The sequence below is a fragment of the Leguminivora glycinivorella genome, chromosome 15, assembly GCF_023078275.1.
Source record: "Leguminivora glycinivorella isolate SPB_JAAS2020 chromosome 15, LegGlyc_1.1, whole genome shotgun sequence".
In the NCBI taxonomy this organism is placed as follows: domain Eukaryota; kingdom Metazoa; phylum Arthropoda; class Insecta; order Lepidoptera; family Tortricidae; genus Leguminivora; species Leguminivora glycinivorella.
This window is the reverse complement of record NC_062985.1, coordinates 2,943,580-2,964,767: the sequence shown is the minus strand read 5'-3', so window position 1 is coordinate 2,964,767 and position 21,188 is coordinate 2,943,580. Positions and strand designations below refer to the sequence as shown.

Below are 21,188 nucleotides of genomic sequence, written 5' to 3'. Positions count from 1 at the left end.
TCATATCGTTACGTATTAAATTGAAATTCTGATCCAAATTGTGTACTGAAACACAATAACGAGTATATTTAGCCCTTTGTAACATATATTACTCTTTATTGTTTCGTTTAATAAAGTTAAAATAGAAAAGCTAAAGATAGCAATCAATTAATTAAAGTTTAAAATGAGAATTCTAAAGGAGTTGAAGATCGTTTTGAGACTAAAACGATGAAACCTAAAAATAACTGAGGGTCTACGTAGGGCAACAGGTATTGTAGGTACAGTCAGCAATAAAAAAATGAATAAAGCTAGCAAAAGAGCAATAAAAATATACATAATATTAATGTACAGGCAATAAAGTCCCGTACCGTACAGGTACATATTTTTGGCACTTCTTATTGGATACTTATGAAATTATAATTTTTATTGGACTGTTTATAAATAAGTACTATATAGAGACAGTCGGTGCTGTCACAATACAGTATCGAGTAAAACTGTCGCTCGTATTACGTACGGCACAGGGTTCAAATTTCTGTTGCTCGGGTTCTACCGACCGGAAATCTTATCTTTGTAATTTACTTACTTTCAATTTGCGACAAATTATATTATTACACATTTTACTAACTAACTAACTAACATTGTGCTAGTACCTAGCCATTTTAGAGATCTTAATACTCAACATAAACAACATATTTACAAGTTTAGTCATATTTTATTTCGTGACAACTTTATTATTTCTCACAGTACAATAATATTACCATGACCGCAATGGAGATTGAACAATTAACTTTCGAACGCGATTTAGCAATTAATAATATTCAAAAAATTGTAGACTGTTCAGATAATGTGGCCGAATTTCGAGTTCGAGTTAAAGAATTAGCGGCAATTAAAAAATCATTTTTCCAAGTTCAAACGAAAATTGAAAAGTTATCGGCAAAGAATGAGTCATTCAACCGCGATGATAATTTAGCTGTGAGAAATCAATTTGATTCCTTGTACTTTAAGGTTCAAGTTGCCTTAGATACGTTTAAAGAAGAGCGTAAACAAAGCCTTACGTCCGTCTGCGGCGGATTTAGTGGGGTGTCACATGCGAGTTGCTGCACTCAGCAATCTCAGCAATCACATATTCGTTTACCGCGCTTATCACTGCAAACATTCACAGGTGTTTTGACTGAATGGAATGCGTTTTATGATTTATTTAAATCACTTGTTCATGAGAATACAACTTTATCAAATGTCGAACGTTTTAGGTATTTGTTATTGTTTTTAAAAGATGAACCGTATAATCTTATCAAATCTATTCCTGTTACGGACGTGAATTATGAAAAATGCCTTACAGGTCTTAATTTCGCGTTATGAAAATAAGCGAATTATTTCAACAAAACATTTCGATAATATATTCGACTGTGAATCGGTAAATGAGAAAAATGTACAATTAAGTTTACGTAACTTAATGAATTGCTATCATGAAAACATAACGGCCTTGAAATCTTTAGGGCTGCCAGTTGACGACTGGAGTTTTGTACTTTTAAATATTTTGCTACGCAAAATTACACCTAATATTCGTAGACGTTTTGAATTATCATTAAAAACTTCAAATGACATTCCCAACGTGTCTGAATTACTCGATTTTCTCGATAAGGAATTAGCGGCATCCGAAGTGATGACCGCGTCCGCGCGTACGTTAAGTACCTCCGCGGGGCCCGCGTCGCGCGCGCGGCGCCCTCGCTCGCTGCCGCTGGCGGAGCGGCCGGCTCGGCCCGCCCGGCGGCGGTGACGTCATCGCGCCGTGCGATGGCGGGGAAACAAGCAATGTCGCTTACTCGATCGCACTCTGACGTGCAATATAATGCACCGCGAAATACGAATTCGTCGTTTGCGCGTAATTCGCGTACTATGAGCGTACATGCTACTAGTGCAACGGATTATTTAAATAAATTTAAATGCGTATATTGTAAGGATAATTCACATCCTATATATAAATGTGAGAAGTTTAATTTGCTCACTTTAAATGAACGAAAACATTTCGTAGAACAAAATAAACTTTGTACCAATTGTTTATTTTCTGGCCACGAGCCTAATGACTGCAAGTCGCGCCATGCTTGCCGCGTTTGCGCTCAAAAGCACCACTCTTCATTACATGAAGACGTGCCTACTCCAAACGTCTTACTGACTACGGAGTCACCTTCTTCCCCTGAGTTACGCTCAGTAGCGGAAACCTCCACGCCCACTGCATTACATGGAGCTACGGGGCAACCTTCTGGTAAGAACTGTACGGTCTTACTCACGACTGCGCTTGTAAATTTACGACCCCTGAACCAGGGGCCTTACACGCCGCGGTCCGTTCGCGCCCTTGTGGATCAAGGAGCGCAGACCACGCTCATTTCTGAGTCGTGCGTCCAGCGTCTTGGCCTGCCACGGTACTCTGTGACTGGCACTACGCTCACCAGCATTGCTGGCGATGTTCATCCTCGTGGTTACGTGTTGTGCGAGGTTACACCCCACAACAAACCCGAACCTAAACTTCAAATCGAAGCTTTTATTCTACCGAGCCTAACACGCTACACTGCTAATATTCCTCAATCAATTGGGAATATACAGAGGTTCGAACACTTACAAAATCTTAATTTAGCGGACCCAGAACTGCGCTCAACGCGACCTGTTGAACTGATACTGGGGAATGATCATCTGGATAGCATACTGCTACGAGATAATATTATAGGTCCTCCGGGCACACCCGTAGCCATCAACACTGTTTTTGGTTATGTGATTGGTGGTAGAATTTCATATGACAGTATGAAATGCCTTAGTGTCAATTTGAGCACTTGTCAACTTGACACGAAACTGCAACGATTCTGGGAATTGGAATCCATACCAGATTACCCACATCTTACGAAAGATGAGTTTCGCTGTGAGTCGATTTTCGTCAAAACTCACACACGAGATGAAAATGGGAAAAATACAGTTTCCCTACCTTTCAAAGAAAACGCTCCGCCTTTGGGCGATTCTCGTGCTATAGCTCTCTCACGTTTAACTAAACTAGAGGCACGCCTGTCTCGCGACCCTGCCTTACGTGAGAACTATAATAAATGTATCCAAGAATATTTAGACTTGGGACATATGGAACCAGTCAGCGACTTAGCGAGTCCTGGCACTCCTCCCTACTACCTGCCTCATCATATTCCTCGTCATGTGCTTCCCAGCACACATCAAGTGTCACTTCATGGCTTCTCAGACGCATCCGAAAAGGCGTATGCTGCCTGCGTCTACATTCGTGCTGTCGATCCAAACGGTGCTATTAGCACACACCTACTCATAGGTAAAACTAAAGTTGCGCCTCTGAAACGCCTAACAATACCTCGATTAGAGCTATGCGGAGCTCATCTCTTATCAAAATTGATAAAAAAGGTCCTCACTGCTTACAGCAGTAGAATATCGTTCGACCAAATCTACGCTTGGTCCGATTCCACTATAACTCTTGCCTGGCTGCGTTCGTCTCCAGACAAATGGCGGACATACGTGTCTAACCGCATAGCGGAGACAACAAGCAACGTGCCTGCCTCACAGTGGCACCACGTTCAGTCCGCAGATAACCCCGCAGACCCCGCGTCTCGTGGTGTTCTCCCATCTCAGTTGAACCATCAATTATGGTTTACGGGACCTGCTTGGCTCAGCAAAGATGAGTCTGAGTGGCCTAAGACTAACGTCATATGCCACACCGACGAAGAACGTCGTAAGCATGTTCTTCTCACTCAAATCAATGAACCTAATAGCTTAGAGTTCATTGAGCGATTCTCATCGCTTCCAAGGTTACTACGCGTCACTGCTTATGTATTACGATTCATAAACAAATGTCGTAAAAATGAGAATCCTACGACTAAACATGTAACTGTTCCTGAGACGAAACAAGCTCTCAGTCGAATAATATCACTTGTCCAAAGTGATTCCTTTCCTGAAGACATCTCTCGTCTCAAAGACGACGACCGATGTACCAAACGTCTTCAAAAACTGAAGCCTTTCTTGGACGATGCCGGACTCCTCAGGGTCGGCGGTAGAATAAATCGGGCTAATGTACCGTATGATGCCAAACATCAGATTCTGCTTCCTAAGAAACATCATTTTACAAATCTGCTTATAGATTTCTATCATAAAACACAGTTACATGTGGGACCTCAAACTTTGCAGTTTGCCCTCGCACAGACCTACTGGATCCTGTGTGCTCGCGATGCAGTACGTATGCGTACGCGACGCTGTATATCATGTATTCGCGCTCGACCTGTTGCGCCACAGCCGTCAATGGCTCAATTGCCTAGTACTAGGGTTCGATCACTTCGTCCCTTCTTAAATACATCAGTTGATTTCGCGGGACACTTCTTCCTTAAATCAAGTAAACTTCGCAACGCGAAAATTTTCAAATCATACGTGTGTGTATTCGTTTGCCAATCGACGAAGGCAACCCATTTGGAGCTAGTCCCTGATTTATCAACCGAATCCTTTCTAAACGCATTGCGTAGGTTCATATCCCGACGCGGGCATTGTAAAACTATTCGTTCCGATTGCGGACGGAACTTCGTAGGTTGTGACAGGTATCTATCTGAACTCTATACGTTTCTACGAAACGAGTCCAATCAGACTACTATAAATAACCAGCTGACTAACATGCAAATCACCTGGCAATTTAACCCTCCGTATGCGTCGCACTTTGCCGGCCTCGTCGAACGAGCCGTAGGTAGTCTGAAACGACACTTACATCGTGTCATAGGCACACTGAAACTGACACAGGACGAATTTAACACTCTACTTTGTCAAATTGAAGCCGTCTTGAACTCAAGACCCTGTGTCAACTTAGTAATGATCCCACTGATCCATTACCCCTTACTCCTGGACATTTCCTCATCGGGGAACCATTAACGTCTTTACCTGAATTTGACTTGTCTAACGACAATCCAAACCGCCTCGCGAGATGGCAGGTTATTCAACAAGCCGTTCAACATTTCTGGAAACGCTGGAGCGTAGAATATTTACACCAGCTACAACCAAGAGGTAAATGGTTCCACGACAATACTAACACGTCCCTCCGAGAGGGTTCTGTAGTCGTGTTGATAGATAACACACTACCACCATTGCAATGGCGTCTCGCGCGCGTGCATCAATTGCATCCCGGCGCCGACGGTATTACCAGAGTCGTAACTGTACGCATCGGTAATACTCTTACTAAGCGACCTGTCGTTAAGGTCTGCCCTTTGCCTGTTGAATAGGCATTAATTAGGTAGAGCATTACATGTTTTAGCCCTAAGTTAGCATAGTTTTTTCTAGTTTTTAAATAAAATAACGCATTATTTTATGGTCGGCGGTATATGTTCCGTATTTCTATGAGTACGCACAAGTATTACATTTTTTTTATGTCTTAATTTTAAATCGATTAAAACTTAGTCGAATAGCAGATTTCAAAACGGGACAAACCTAAACAGAACGCTTTATCAAAGCGAGCAACACTGAAGCTCAGTGTTACCACACACACTTCTTCTAAACTGAACCTAACCGCCGCTAGCTCGCTCCTCGGAAGCTTGAGCCTATAATTATTATAAAATACGTGCAGCCACGAATCACAAGGAGATTTCTACGTGCCACACAGCCTGTGGACATATGTCTAAAATATCGAAGGATTGGGGGCCCCCTGGAAGCTGGCATTCAGAACCACATCAGGTGAGTCCTATTATATTTGAAGTCTGCTAGATTTCTCACACAGACAGTCACGTGCTTTTTGTAGCATTTTTCATCCGTTTTGTTGTCGATTACTGATATACAAGTTCCGGAAACTTTCCAAATAAAATTTTAAGTTTTTCAATGTTTCATTAAAGTTTCACAAGAAATTTAAATGAATGAAATGGAAAACTTTAATTGCCATAAAGAATTGAGGAAAGGTTGTCCAATTGAGGAAACGTATTTTTAACCCCCGACGCAAAAACGACGGGGTGTTATAAGTTTGAAGTGTCTGTCTGTCTGTCTGTTTGTCTGTCTGTCTGTGTGTGTGTCTGTCTGTGGCATCGTAGCTTCGGAACGGATGAACCGATTTCGATTTAGTTTTTTTGTCTGAAAGCTGAGTTAGTGTTCTTAGCCATGTTTCATGAAAATCGGTCTACTATGTCGCGGTCGGGGGTTTTTTCAAAATTTTAATTTTGTGGTTATTTTTAATTTTGCTACACTATGGCACATCAGTTTACGATCATTTATCACCTTAGCGAGCCCGTAGACAGTTCAAGTTCAACTCACCCATCCAGCAGCATCTCTCCCCTATTCTTAATCCAATAGTTGATAGTGTTAGGGTAGGCCTCCACGTAGCACTTCAGTTTGACGTCCGTGCCCAGTGGCGCCCCCAGGAGCTGGTTTGGCACTTTCACTGTTGGTGCAACTGTGGACAAAAACAAAATTTTAATCCTGCAAGGAGTCTAAGGTTGAACATGCTCTTGAATTGTGCATATTACAGAAACGTATAGGTAAAAAACTTAACAAAGTCACCTGTTGTATGTGTGAGTGACGTGTTCGAATAGAGACATATTTAAAATTAGTAACACAAAAAAAACCAGGTCTTTTTATAGTAAATAGGTACATAGGTAAGCGTGCTCCACCGTAGACCGCATCATCACTTACCATCAGGTGTGATCGTGGTCAAACGTCTACTATCCATAAAAAAAAAAGCCTATTCGAACACGTCACTCACACATACAACAGGTGACTTTCTTAAATTTTTCACCTATACCATCTCTATATGAGACTAGTCTAGGATCGGAAAAAGTAGCATAGAAGAAAACCTTTGCTCTGCAGTGAGCAGTTTTTGCAGTCAGCAGTTGGGCTTCTAGTATACGTTCAGAACCCTGTGTCAAGTTCTTTTTTATCTTATCTATAGTTTTTATCACAGTTAGAAAGGACAATTTATATAAGACTTACAATCTGCATACTATAAATCGTACCTCAATTCTTTAGCGCCACCTATTAAATACTATCATAACTACACTGATGAAGCCTACATTTTTTTTTTTTTAAATGAGTATTAACTTGATATATTAAAACAAAGAAGCATGTCTGTTGTTATAAAAAATAGAAACACGCAAAACTATTTGGGGAAAATAATTATGATGTTTCGATACAGCGCCATCTAGTTTTAAGCCTAAAAGGGTAATTTCAGGGGTAAGTAAGGTTTTTGTATGAGCTTTGTCTGTCCCGTATTAATATATCGTCCTTGTAGTTAGTAAAGAGTGTAAAACGAACGACGTGATCAAATAAAAATATATCACACTCTTTTACCTATAAAGGATCTTTATTTTTGTTTGTTCTATGAGCTAAGAAATAGCCTGTAGCTTATCGCATGTTAATCGCCCTTGCTGGGACTTTAATTTATTCAATCGATACCACACTGACAATGTGTGTCACATCGCCACATCAACAGAAATTTACATAGAAGTTAAGCCACGTATTCATAGTAAACATTTGTTGCTCATCAGTTGATCAATTTTGTTGATCAACTAGCACGAAATTGCTGGAATGTTTTCCCCTCACTAGCTCGGTAACACGTGTTTTATCCTTTAATACTAGCGGGTAAAAACGCATTTTTCCACTAGTGGGTAAAGTAATTTGACCTTGAATATAGTCAAATTAACTGCTTTAAACTTGATAAAAGTAGGTGAATCTAGTAATGAAGATGATTTACCACCTGTGGAATTACTGGAAGCAGTGATAAATGCATTTAATGCGTTGTAGTTTCCTCGTTATAGTGAGGGGAAAAGTTTTATGTTACACACGGGTTCAAATGTATTTTACTTCTTGTGTATTCCACACTCGGCGTTAAAATACAACTTTGCCCCCTTGTATAACAAATAACTATTAACCTCCTGGGTCCTGGTGCCCTCGTATGTACCTACCATAATAATCGTATAGCATACTACATAATTATATTTAAGAGCAGAATTATGACACGCTATCAAAAAGGAAATACTGTCTCAGAGCCCCGTTAGATACGACGACGAGCGAAGTGAGGAGGAGTGTTAGGTAGCATTCCCCACACATCTGACTCGCCATCAAAAAGCAAATTGCAACATTATGCCGCTTAAATATTATGCACAAATATTATCTGCGAAATTACTATTCGATTAGAAGACTATTATGCTCATCAACATTATGCCAACGTACGGTTCGGTATTAAAAAAATCTGCGAAATAATTTTGTGCCAAAGCATATTCTGTGTCAGGCCAAAAACTTTTACGCAAATCAAGTATATGCGACCCTTCCAAACACCTACCTAAAACAGGTATAAATGTGTTCCTCGTTGTGTTTAGATTACGAATTGACCTGTTTTAGTTTAAGGGGGGGCTGTGTCGAAATATTTAAGGCGGTATAGTGAAGTATTGAATCCATTTGGGTCACAAATAAGACAGGCAATGTCATACTCCCTAGCTTTAAATATCAATATACCTACTTTGTATTTATAACCATAACCTGTAGTAGCATGCACTCGCAATATTGAAAGAAAATGGCGTCCTGTCAGCCGTGCAAAGTAACGTTATTTTATTGCACCGAGGGAGCTGTGATTGATGTAAGCGCGGTCCCCACGCTCGGGACGCCATTTTGAAAGGTAATGCGACCTGGGTGCGTAGCCGAATGGCACAAACGCTCACGAAACGCTCACGAAACGAAGCGCTAGTAGATGTCTATCCCTGTCGCTCTTGCGTATTGGCGCGACAGAGCCGGACTACGTTTCGTTTTCGTTTGGCGTCGAAATGCCATTCGGCTACGGGGCCTGGGTTTGTAGCCAAATGCACAAACGCTTACGATGTAGCTAGATATCTCTATCGCTCTGCTATAATGGTGCGATAGAGCCAGACTGTGTTTCGATTGGTGGCGTCTACGATTGTCATTTCGGCTCAGGCCGGCTGGGTTTCTGTTTGGCCCGATAAAGTGATTCAAAAGTAAGGTTGGAAAGTGTTATATTCGAAATAAGTAAATATTTATTATTTTATTCACAATTATAAGGTCACGTTAACTTAGTTGTTAAGCAGCTGTCAGATCGGCTGCAATAAACGTATTGTTCTCCCAAAAACTCCTCACACTGGAATACTGAAGCCGCCATGACCAAATGAAATTTAAATATTGTACTATATTGAGATAATGTGCGACAAAACACGGTCTGGCAGTTGACGACCGGTCTGGCGCAGTCGGTAGTGACCCTTATGCTGCGCCGCGGTCCTAGGTTTGAATCCCGGTAAGGGCATTTATTTGTGTGATGAGCACAGATATTTGTTCCTGAGTCATGGATGTTTTCTATGTATATAAGTATTTATATATTAAATATATCGTTGTCTGAGTACCCACAACACAAGCCTTCTTGAGCTTACCGTGGGCCTCAGTCAATCTGTGTAAGAATGTCCTATAATATTTATTATTTATTATTTATTTATTAAAACATTCCCAAACAATCCAAAAAATATGATGTAAAATTAACTACGAACCTAGAATATTTTAAGAATGATTGTTTGTGATATTTTAAACTCGTTGGATTTTTCCATTATTTGGTTGATACTGTGAAGGTGATCTGTAGTGGAGAAGCTTGGACGGAAGCCGGCTTGTTCGGGGGGCTGGTGTTTGTCGAGCAGAGGGGCTATTCTATTTTCTACGACTTTAATAAATAGTTTATAAATGTGAGATATTAAACTGATTGGTCTATAATTTCCGATATCTGTCTTGTCGCCTTTTTTGTGAAGAAGAATTATATTTGAGTGACAGAAATTTTGGGGCAATTTACCAGAGCGCAAGATGGAGTTGAACAGGCTCGTTAAGTGAGGCAACAAGGTAGTTTTTCCTGCTTTCAGGGCTTCCGTCGTCACCCCATCTTCCCCAGGACTTTTCTGGTATTTCATGCTTTTTATTGCGGTATTGACCTCTTGACATGTAATAGGAGAGATGGTGTCGGGACAGGGAGAATTATAGGTAATAGAAGACGCGGACGGGTCCGAATATAGGGATGAATAGAACCTCGTGCAAATGTCGGTTATTTTATCTCGATTGCTATATTTCTTTCCATCCGCGTCTCGCAAGCTCGTAATCCATGCCTTTTCTTGTTTAGCTCCTTGTTTTGCTGCCCTGAGAGAAGTGTGTGTCTTTATAGCTATTTCTATTAGTTTGGTGTTGAAGTTCCTAATGTCGCGTCGTATTGCACGTTTTACTTTTGTTATCTATAATCGAATATTGCTCTCTGTTGTGTTTGATTTGGCTTCTATGTTCTATTAAATTTATTGTATTTAGCGTTAGTTTGTTGGTGTTTGGTTTTTGCTGTTTAATTTTGCTGCTTGCTATTTTAATGCTATTAGTTATACTGTTGAACTGTGTCTGAACATCTGGACATACGTCCAGACTGAGAAGGCTAAATTGGTTTCTTAATTCTAAGTTAAATTGATCATGGTTCATTATTAAGGTATCCTTGTTGAGGCGCTTAATTTTCCTTGCAAAAACTAGCTGTCTATGAATCTTTATGTTGAATTTAAGTTTTGCTCTTAATGGTCTGTGGTCGGAGTTAAAATTAATTCGGTTCAGTGCAGATACGTCTTTTACTATATATTTGTCGGATGATAGGATATAGTCTATTTCATTTTTGATATTACCACCAGGTGAGTTCCAAGTCCAACGGCGATGTTGTTTTTTGTAAAATAATGTATTCGAAATACTAAGGGTTTGACCAAAAGCAAACTGGATAAGGCGAGTACCTCGCTCGTTTCGGATACCAAGTCCATGTGGTCCAATTACGTCGCAGTTATCCAGTTCTGCCCTAATGCCAACCTTTGCGTTGAAATCGCCAAGGACGATGTTCCATGTTCCTCGATTTTCTTCACAAGCTTTGTTGAGGAGATCGTAAAAACGTTCTACCTCGTCATCGCTATGTGAAGATGTGGGGGCGTAAACTTGGATGATGGTTAGTGTGTGTTTCTTATCTATGAGAAATTTTAACACCGCTATTCTCTCAGAGTAGCCTGTGAATTCGATAATGTTGCTTTTCCACTTCTTATGTACTAGGAAACCAACTCCATACAGCCCGCCTGCTGTTCCGAAGTGGTAAAAGACATTATCGATTCTCTCGACGGTCTGCTCTCCCTCCCTGCGTACTTCTGATAAACCAATCACGTCCCATTTAATATCCTTAAGAGCGTGTTCCAGTTCAATGAGACGTTCTTCTTGCATCAATGTGCGGACGTTGTATGTTAAAACGTTTAGCAAATCGGTGTCCATTTTCTTAGCCTGAGTCTGAGTTGTATTTTGGGAAGTCGCTTACAGTAGATTACAGCAAAGCGTTTGACAGTGTCAAACATTCTGCTGTATTCTCCGCAATGCGTGAACAAAATATAGAAAATGCTTATATTGAACTCGTTGGAAACATTTATCAGCAAAGCACCGCAAGCATTAAATTGCACGATCCTGGCCCTAAATTTCGCATAGAAAAGGGAGTCAAGCAAGGCGACCCGCTGTCCCCAAAATTATTCACCTCAAGCCTACAGCATATTTTCCAAAAGTTTGCGACTAAGTGGGAAACAATGGGCATTGATATCGGCAACAAGAAACTAACTAACTTGCGATTTGCAGACGACATCGTTTTGTTCTCCCACACTGCACCCCATCTACAACAAATGCTACAAGACCTTAGCACGGCAAGTCTTGAAGTCGGACTCACAATGAACATGGCCAAAACCAAGTTGATGACCAACAGGGGGAAAGATACGGTCACGGTTGATGGACAGGATATCCAATATGTCGACGAATACATCTATTTGGGCCAGATAGCATCCTTCGAAAACAGGCAGTGCAAAGAAATCGATCGACGCATCGAGAACGCCTGGAAGAGCTTCTGGTCCATGAAGACGCTAATGAAGGGCAACCTTCCACTGACACTAAAGCGCAAACTCGTCGACATGTGTATCCTGCCTATCCTAACATACGGCGCCCAAACTTGGTCATTGACGGAAGCCCAAAAGTCCCGACTCAAGATTTGCCAGCGAGCAATGGAGCGCAGCATACTCGGAGTCCGCAGAACCGATCGGGTTAGGAACACCGAACTGCGCTCCAAAACTGGTATTGTAGATGTGGGTGTTAAGTCTGCAAGGCTCAAGTGGGATTGGGCAGGACATGTCTGCCGAATGCATCCAGATCGGTGGGCCAAATTGGCTACCGACTGGACACCACAGATTAGCCGGGGCAGAGGTAGGCCAAAGAAAAGATGGCGGGATGACCTCGACGCATTTTGCGGCGACTGGCCGGAGCAGGCGGCAAATCGGGATGAGTGGCGGAAGAAAGGGGAGGCCTTTGCCCAGCAGTGGGACACAATTATAGGCTAGGAAAAAAAAAAAAAAAAAAAAAAAAGATTGTTTGTGAATGTAACGTTATTCAAATTTCAGAATTTTTAAATAGACATTGGCCAGAATGTATTCATAAATGCAAGGATGAAAAAAGTCGTGGAACATGGACAGAGAAGTCTATAATAGAAGTACTGGTTGCGTAGACAAAGATACTAAATGACGGTATAGAGCGTGATAATTAGCATCTTGTCTACCCGATTTTACTTTCAAAACAATCAGACAATAGTGGCTACATTGTGTATTCATCATTCCCTTGCCCTTTTCCCATTATTTGGGGTCGGCGCAGCAGATCATCTTCCTCCATTCCTCTCTATCAGCCGTCATTTCCATACATTACCTTTCACTCTCATATCATTGTTCACACATTCCATCCATATTTTCTACATTTTTGCCTACATTGTGTATTAAGGGCGGAAAGAGACGGTTTACGAACGCGAGGTTGTTTGAAGCCCGACGCCGAAATCCTTCAGCCGCCCGTGATATACACAATGTTTTTTATCACACTCGCGAAGTAATAACCTAAACTAATGTATTGAAACACCTACGTTGACATTTCGAACATTCGTCGGCCATCTTGTAATTTTTGACAGGTCGCTAAAGGCTCCACCCAGGTGTTCACTTTACCGCCCTAGGGCGGTAAAACAGCTATTTACGTGCCAGTATACACAGTAGTTTAACACTCTTACGGTAGATGTCGCTACGGGTCCCATTGACCTTAGTAGTGGAAAATTTCGCTGGCTTGGTTGAAGTCTTGGTGGCTCACTTGGCAGAGCGCTGGAATATTGATCCAGAGGCCGTGAGTTCAAGTCTCACCCAAGTCAGACATTTTCCACTTTTAAATTTATTCTAAGCCTAGTGGCATCGATTGCAGACGTTTATGCTAATCAGAAGTTAAAATTTACGCAGATATACATGGCATTCATACAGTTAGAAGAAGAGCACCGTTCCCGCGGCCATCATGTGCTAGGCCTACAGAAGTTAAAATTTACCAGTATACAAAATACATTTGATATGAAAAATACTTACAATTTACAAGTAAAATGATCCTCTTGCTGACCGCTGGTGGAACGTCATTGGATGCTATGCAGAGGAAAGCTCCCATCTGCTTGCGATCCACCCGCCATAACGGCAGGGAGCTGCCCACGTAACTCTCAACTGTGGGACAAAGGGATAAGATTGGTATTAGATTGGTTATGACTGGTACTTAAGATTGTTTGATTTGAAATGAGTATAGCGTTGTTTAAAAGTAATAGTTGTTGTTTAAAAAAAACCGGCCAAGAGCGTGTCGGGCCACGCTCAGTGTAGGGTTCCGTAGTTTTCCGTATTTTCTCAAAATCTACTGAGCCTATCAAGTTCAAAACAATTTTCCTAGAAAGCCTTTATAAAGTTCTACTTTTGTGATTTTTTCATATTTTATAACATATGGTTCAAAAGTTAGAGGGGGGACACTTTTTTTCCTTTGGGAGCGATTATTTCCGAAAATATCAATATTATCAAAAAACGATTTTAGTAAACCCTTATTCATTTTTAAATACCTATCCAACAATATATCACACGTTGGGGTTGGAATGAAAAAAAATCAACCCTAACAAATCATTTTTTTCCACTTTTTATTTTACCACTTTGTCGGCATGATTGATATCACATATTGGTGCCAAATTTAAACTTTCTAGTGCTAACGGTTACTGAGATTATCCGCGGACGGACGGACGGACGGACGGATGGACGGATGGACGGACGGACGGACGGATGGACGGACGGACGGACGGACGGACGGACGGATAGACGGACGGACGGACGGACGGACGGACGGACGGACGGACGGACGGACAGACAGACATGGCGAAACTATAAGGGTTCCTAGTTGACTACGGAACCCTAAAAAGAGTCAAATATTCGTTTTTATACCTATTAAAATGAAATGTGCCAGACGTGTCCATCTTTTACGCAGCTGGCGTCCGGTTTTTTATCACATAATATCAGTATGTCTATGTAGTCAATTAGTTCCATTCCTTTATCCAGTAGCCCAGATCATGTAAGATTCCATTAATTAATTATTGCACCCTTTAGGTTAGGTATGTACAACTGCGTCTCCTGTCATTTTTACAGTTTTTTGAGATAAAAATGCTCTGCCTGAGTCTGTGTTTCCACATGAGTACAACCCAGGTCTTTTTAAAGCAAGAGTAAATAGGTATCTCATAAGTAAGCGTGCTCCACCGTAGACCGCATCATCACTTACCATCAGGTGTGATCGTGGTCAAACGTCTACCTATTCATACTAAAAAAAAAAATATTTCTTCCAAATCAAGATACGTATGAGTTCTAAATTAAGAAAATATAATATTTTTTCGTATTTTTAACTTTTACGGTAAATCGTATATCTATACGTAGTTTCGTGCTTTTTCTCTATCGATCGAAAAGGAGAAAGCCAAAATCAGATCGTTATAAAATGCCATTTTCACAAAAATCTCCGATATCCCTACCACGTATCTACGCACCTTAACAGAAGACATTCGTAACATATTACTCAAGTAGGCAGTTAAACATTTTTTCTGAGAATTATTTTATTTTTCATACACTAACTAATTAATTCTGAATTTAAATGAGTAATGTTCTGAGAAATTTTACATTTGTTGTTTGTAATTATGGCATGTTTTGCGTGTTAAAAACTCGTATTAAATACTCAAAACACGTACTAAGTATTAAATAACCAAGTAACTAACACTAATACCTCTATAATTTGTAGAAAATGTCATTAATAACTAATTATTATTAGTTTTCAGTAAACCATAAATATGAGATCTAGTTAAAACTACCAAGTCTTACACAAACTTTTTAAATTCTGACTCTATACGAGTATTAGTTTACACAGCTTGGTCGAATTGGGGCGGTGGCTCTGCGAGAGAGGCCATGACCCTCGTTCCGGGTCTTTTCTGATGCATAGGCTGTCTATCGCAATTCAGCGTAGGAACGCATCGAGTGTGATGGGCACCTTTGCATCTGAGAGGGCCCGGAACGAGTTTTGTGAATAGGGTTTCGTTTTTAGTAATGTTAGTATTATGTTAATTAGTGTTTTTAAGTTAGTTTTACATGTACCCAAGTCTTTTGAATAAAGTTGTTTTAATTTGTTTACACAACCTTTAAGTAGGTAAGTACAACAATTTTAAGGGTGAATATACATAATTATTATTAGGTTGTTGTAAACTTGTTAAACCATTCAATTTATTTTTTGAATAACTCAATAACGATAAGACTTAAGACACTAGTTCTTTAAAGAAATGAATTGTAAATAATTGACCTAAGGAAGGAACCTTCTTATAAAGTTATCGAAAATCAATAAAAAGAGCTTTTAAAATAGGTACTTTAATTCTACTATAACACGCACTACAGTTTTCTTTACAAAGTTATTATGTTATTTTTACGCAGTTGCTTGTCCACAAGTCTTCAATCAAAAGCGATTGAATATTTATTATTAAACGCTGGTGAAAGAAACGAGCTTTTTGAATACACCCACACACTTGTTTGTGTTACAAACATTCGATGAAAGGAGGTTCATAACCATCGTAAGTCATGCGACTCTTTATTACTTACTAGGCATATTAAATTCAATTAAACAGACAGTTATTAATAAGTATTCTTTCAGATCACCTTTTTTTTCGTATGAATAGGTAGACGTTTGACCACGACCAGTTTCCTACTAGTCAAATCAGCTTCTTTTTAAGAACTGTCAAAACGATTTGCTAATATGGAATTACTATGAAATACTGAGGAGTGACGTCACGGTCAATTCATTTACTTTATATCTTTCACCTATTAAATAGAAATTATGTTTAAACATAACTACTGTCCATATTTTTCTTTTAATTATGTGGTGCTTTATTCCGTGCACTGTAAAAAATATTTTAAGTATAGGAAACTAGCCTAATATATCCATTCTTACCACAGAGGACCTCCTATAGAGTAGAAATCTTGTATATTTTGTTCGCGATACGAGTCACCAGTGTTTGGGGTGCGAGGAGCGGGCGGGGAATGTGTTAAGCGCGCTGTGATTGGCCGTTTCAAGGACGGCGGGCAGTCGCACCAGATGAAAAGGGACAGAAGTATGACTGTCCCTCTACTGACGCGTAAGTGGCCAATGTAAGTTGACCTATGCCGGCTCTGAATAAATTATAAATATGACTTATTTGTGGAATGTAATGCCGTCTGTTTTTAAATTTGAGCTTCTTGTTACCTTTCCACACCATTTCACACTACAGGTGGACATCTTTAAGGCATCAAAATACCCTTTTCCAATTTTTTAGTGCGAAAAACACGCGCTGCTTTCGGGTCTGTTACTTGGTCGATACTGATCGGGCACGGCGAGCGCCCGCGCTTATATCAGTGCAAATACTAGGAAGGCTGGCGACCGCGAGTCGTCTTGTAATAGATGTCTATAGGGGTTGGTCTGTGATTCTTACGTACATGTGTATATTTATGATAATAACCACAATCATCTTTATTAAGGATATGTCAAATAATGACTCAATAACCTAAAATAGGTCAATTGAATCGACCTTGTAGGCGATTAAATGACTGTTCTACACCCTACAAGCAAGTGAACTGGACTTTGTATGGTTTGCTCAACTTTGATAATTATTCTCCTAGACAGATCGACGATGTATTGACTTTGACACACTCTGTCGAGTCTTCTTTAGAAATATCAATTCATGGTCCTTCTTTATAGATAGGTAGATAGATAGAATACTCTTTATTGGCACACCTCAGCAAAATATACAGAAAAAAACCGGCCAAGAGCGTGTCGGGCCACGCTCAGTGTAGGGTTCCGTAGTTTTCTGTATTTTTCTCAAAAACTACTGAACCTATCAAGTTCAAAACAATTTTCCTAGAAAGTATTTATAAAGTTCTACTTTTGTGATTTTTTTCATATTTTTTAAACATATGGTTCAAAAGTTAGAGGGGGGGGACGCACTTTTTTTTCCTTTAGGAGCAATTATTTCCGAAAATATTAATATTATCAAAAAACGATTTTAGTAAACCCTTATTCATTTTTAAATACCTATCCAACAATATATCACACGTTGGGGTTGGAATGAAAAAAAATATCAGCCCCCACTTTACATGTAGGGGGGTACCCTAATAAAACATTTTTTTCCATTTTTTTTTTGCACTTTGTTGGCGTGATTGATGTACATATTGGTACCAAATTTCAGCTTTCTAATGCTAACGGTTACTGAGATTATCCGCGGACGGACGGACGGACGGACGGACGGACGGACGGACAGACAGACATAGCGAAACTATAAGGGTTCCTAGTTGACTACTACGGAACCCTAAAAAGATACAGTGTAGACAAAACAGATGATTATAAATAGAGGCAGTCAACAGACGGTCTTATCGCTAAAGAGCCGTCTCTACCAGACAACCTTTGGGTAGCGGAAACCTTTGGGTCCTTCTTTATCCTGGTTATTTTGAGGGGCATGTGTGGCCCGTGGCCTTGCAGTGGCTACGGTTTTGACATTTCCGGACCATCAGCCTTAGGCCGTTTTCACATTATCCGATCCGATATCGGATGTCGGAAGGATTTCAATATAAAAAATCCAAGATGGCGCCTGTAATGTATGGGATATCGGTCCGACATCCGATATCGGATCGGATAATGTGAAAACGTACTTAGATGCTTCTTTGATGATAACACAAGTTTGATACCTTTGACAAACTCCCTGGAAAGCGTCTTCTTCAGCAGGATCGGCTCATGGTCCTCCCTTCTCCATGTAATTTTGGGGGGTGGATGACCCGTGGCCTTGCAGGTGAGGGTGGCGTTCTCCAGTTCTTGGACGGAGACATCTCCAGACGTGTCGTCACTCATGATGTCGGGGGGCACTGTGGGCAAAGAAGAAAAAGTTTTGGTTGAGTATCGTCAATGGTACTACCACAGTATAATAGAGTACTATCGTGCAGTATGACCACTCCTGCTCCCCGCTGAAAGTGCCGCCCACCCCCTCTCGGTTACCTCACAGTTACCGCCTGTCAAAAACGCGAACAGTCGACTTGTCATATTTCACTCATACAAGCATAGTACGCATTCACCTACACGAGCTTAGACTGTGTGCTAGGAACGCGCCTCTTTTATATATTTGATCACTAGTGTCCAAGGTGGTACAGTCATCGGCATAAATAAGTGATGATTTCTGTACCTAACCTTGTCACATAACATCTTCAGAATTCATCGTACAGACAAGGTACAGAATTCATCGCTTATTTTTGCCGGTGACTATACTACTATCCCAACCAGTGGCAAGGCCACCACAAATCAGCGTAAATATATGCAATAGTATAGTAGTGGACGAATGCATAAAAATATAGTTTCTCTTATCCCATGTAAAATATTTTTCTAGATTTTTGCATTTTCGAGAGGCAAAGCTCCTATTCTGGGAAGTTTCAACGTTCGGAGATCATTTTGCGCCGAGTGAAAATTATAACAGAATATACCCTTAATTACTGAGCACTTAGGTACTTTGAACTTACCTATTTTAAAAATGTCATTGTATCTTAAAAATTCAGGCATAGTATCCATGAGAAAATAAGCCATGACGATTTCAAAAATCTCTAACCACCACAAATAGAATCTCCTAACACTAACTAAACATTTGGCCACTCCATTACCATTTCAGAAATTACCCTAATTTCCTTAAAGCAAAGTATACCCCACCAAAAAATATGCAACAGCTTTTTATTCATAAGCGGCAAACTCCATGAAAGAAAACTCCTAAAAGACGGGACAAAACAGTTTAACCCCCCGCAAAAAGCCTGCCAATTTTTTAATGCATAAAACTTCTACACGGGGAAAAGTAAATTTGGCGGAAAAAAGTAAATTTCCACAATATTGTTGTGATTTATAGTACCCCAGGAAACATGGAAAGTTTCTTACTTTAACCGTTTACGTTTGGCCCGGGCGCCATTTGCATTCGAGATTGGGACCCACATTTCACATTTCCTTGTTTAGTGGCGACGGTAAATCCTGGATAAATGGAATCACAAGACTGCCAACTTTGAATAAAGGAACAAACATATTACTAATATGTTCTAACCTTGTCCACCGGTACATTTTTTTGTAAATATATGATTCCAAAATATATTTGAACTTTCACAGAATAAAAGGAATATCAGTAATATCATATTCTCAGATAGATAAAAATAGCAGCAATAGTGTTAATGGCAGCGCCATCTCTCTTCGCTAGCTTGTAATCACCTGAGTTGATTCGGCTAGGAGGTCGAACCATACTGTTCTACCTCAGGGATGGCCAGAGGGCGCCACGAGCCTTCGGAAATGTCATATACTTAGAAATTTTGACCCTTGCTTTCGTGGACCGATAGCCGAGTGGTTCTGGCATTCGCCCGGTAAGCGGAGTACGCTGGTTCGATTCCAGCTCGGAGCACTGGAGGCTTTGGTCACTTTTTCTTTGTATATGACATTTATTTAATGTTTAGAACATAATAGTAGTGTTACTACTTAAAAAATAACAAGTTAAAATATTTTCTATGAAAGTAATTTAATTTGTTCTTAGAGATAAAAATAGTTTCTAAATGTGGCAATGTCTCTTTGAAACACGTTATTATTATTTAAAAAAAGTTTCGAATTACAAATCTGATTACCAAAAAGTTTAATTTGATACAAAATTGAACCTATTTCAAAGAGATTCGGTTGTAACAATAGGAGTCGTTAGACAATAGATCGGGGCCAGACTGGTAGCAATTACAGCAATATAGCATTTACCCCGATTCTATTATTTATCTAGTATTTTCTGTATATCATAATGTAATGTAGGTATTCCCCAAAAAAAAAAAAAAGACTGGACTTTCTACACCAGTTATTAATTTTCTTTCGATGTTTACGATTTTTGTATTGTGTGTGTACTGTGTGTAATATATGTATAATATATTTTTAGCAGAATATTCGGTACAGACTGATATAATTATATATATACAATAATAAACTCCTGTTTTGTCTTTATTTTGTTTACTTTTTAATCATTGTTTTTATGCATGTTTACTTGAAGTAGACACGTAGAAAAATAATAACTAAACAAAAACGTTTCTACAAAAAAATCAAAACATGTTTAATATCAATATCATACTCGGGCTTTTTGTACTCATGTTACTGATAGGGCTTTTAGGCTCCTGGCCCCGTAGCCGAATGGCATTTCTCCGACGCCAAACGAAAGCGATACGCCGCTGGCTCTGTCGCGCCAATACGCAAGCGCGATAGAGATAGATATCTACTAGCGCTTCGTTTCGTGAGCGTTTCGTGAGCGATTGTGCCATTCGGCTAGCCACCCTGTTACTGAAAAATGTTCAAAATAATTTTAGCGAAAAACAAATAGTAATAAAAATCTAAATCAGGTTTCACATGACTGTACTGTACATAATATTTGCCAGTAGGAAATATATGTATAACAGAATTTGCGTCTGTTGTTTATCTAACTTTTCATAAACACAGTATTATAAAAATCAAATCTTCAAAATAAAATCTGCGTCAGTATTAGCAAACGAATAAATCTTTCTACTTAAAACTAAATCTGGCTTCAAGCTGTTCGAAAGTATTTCAAACAGTTTCAGATTTATTCAATCCCAAGAAACGCTCGCCAAAAGCATTTTACTTATAATTTGAAAAACTAAACTTTTTACACCAACTTGCCAGCAACTTATGGCAACGGGTCCGTTCGGAAACTAACTCGGCCGAGTTTAGTAATTTCGTAGTCCTGCCGGCATAGCCAAAGTGTAAATTTTTCGCGCTACGTGGCGATCGAACGCGGT

General features: G+C 39.8%; 1 protein-coding gene across 1 annotated transcript in view; it reads right to left on the bottom strand.

The window, feature by feature from the left end:
• Positions 1-21,188, bottom strand: part of LOC125233799 (limbic system-associated membrane protein-like) — a 122,989-nt gene that overhangs the window by 11,039 nt on the left and 90,762 nt on the right. The window contains exons 5-7 of the mRNA XM_048139909.1: positions 18,081-18,254; positions 13,401-13,529; positions 6,253-6,391 (exon numbers count right to left, since the gene is read on the bottom strand). Coding sequence (XP_047995866.1) covers positions 6,253-6,391; positions 13,401-13,529; positions 18,081-18,254 — 442 coding nt within the window. The remainder of the gene's footprint in view (positions 1-6,252; positions 6,392-13,400; positions 13,530-18,080; positions 18,255-21,188) is intronic.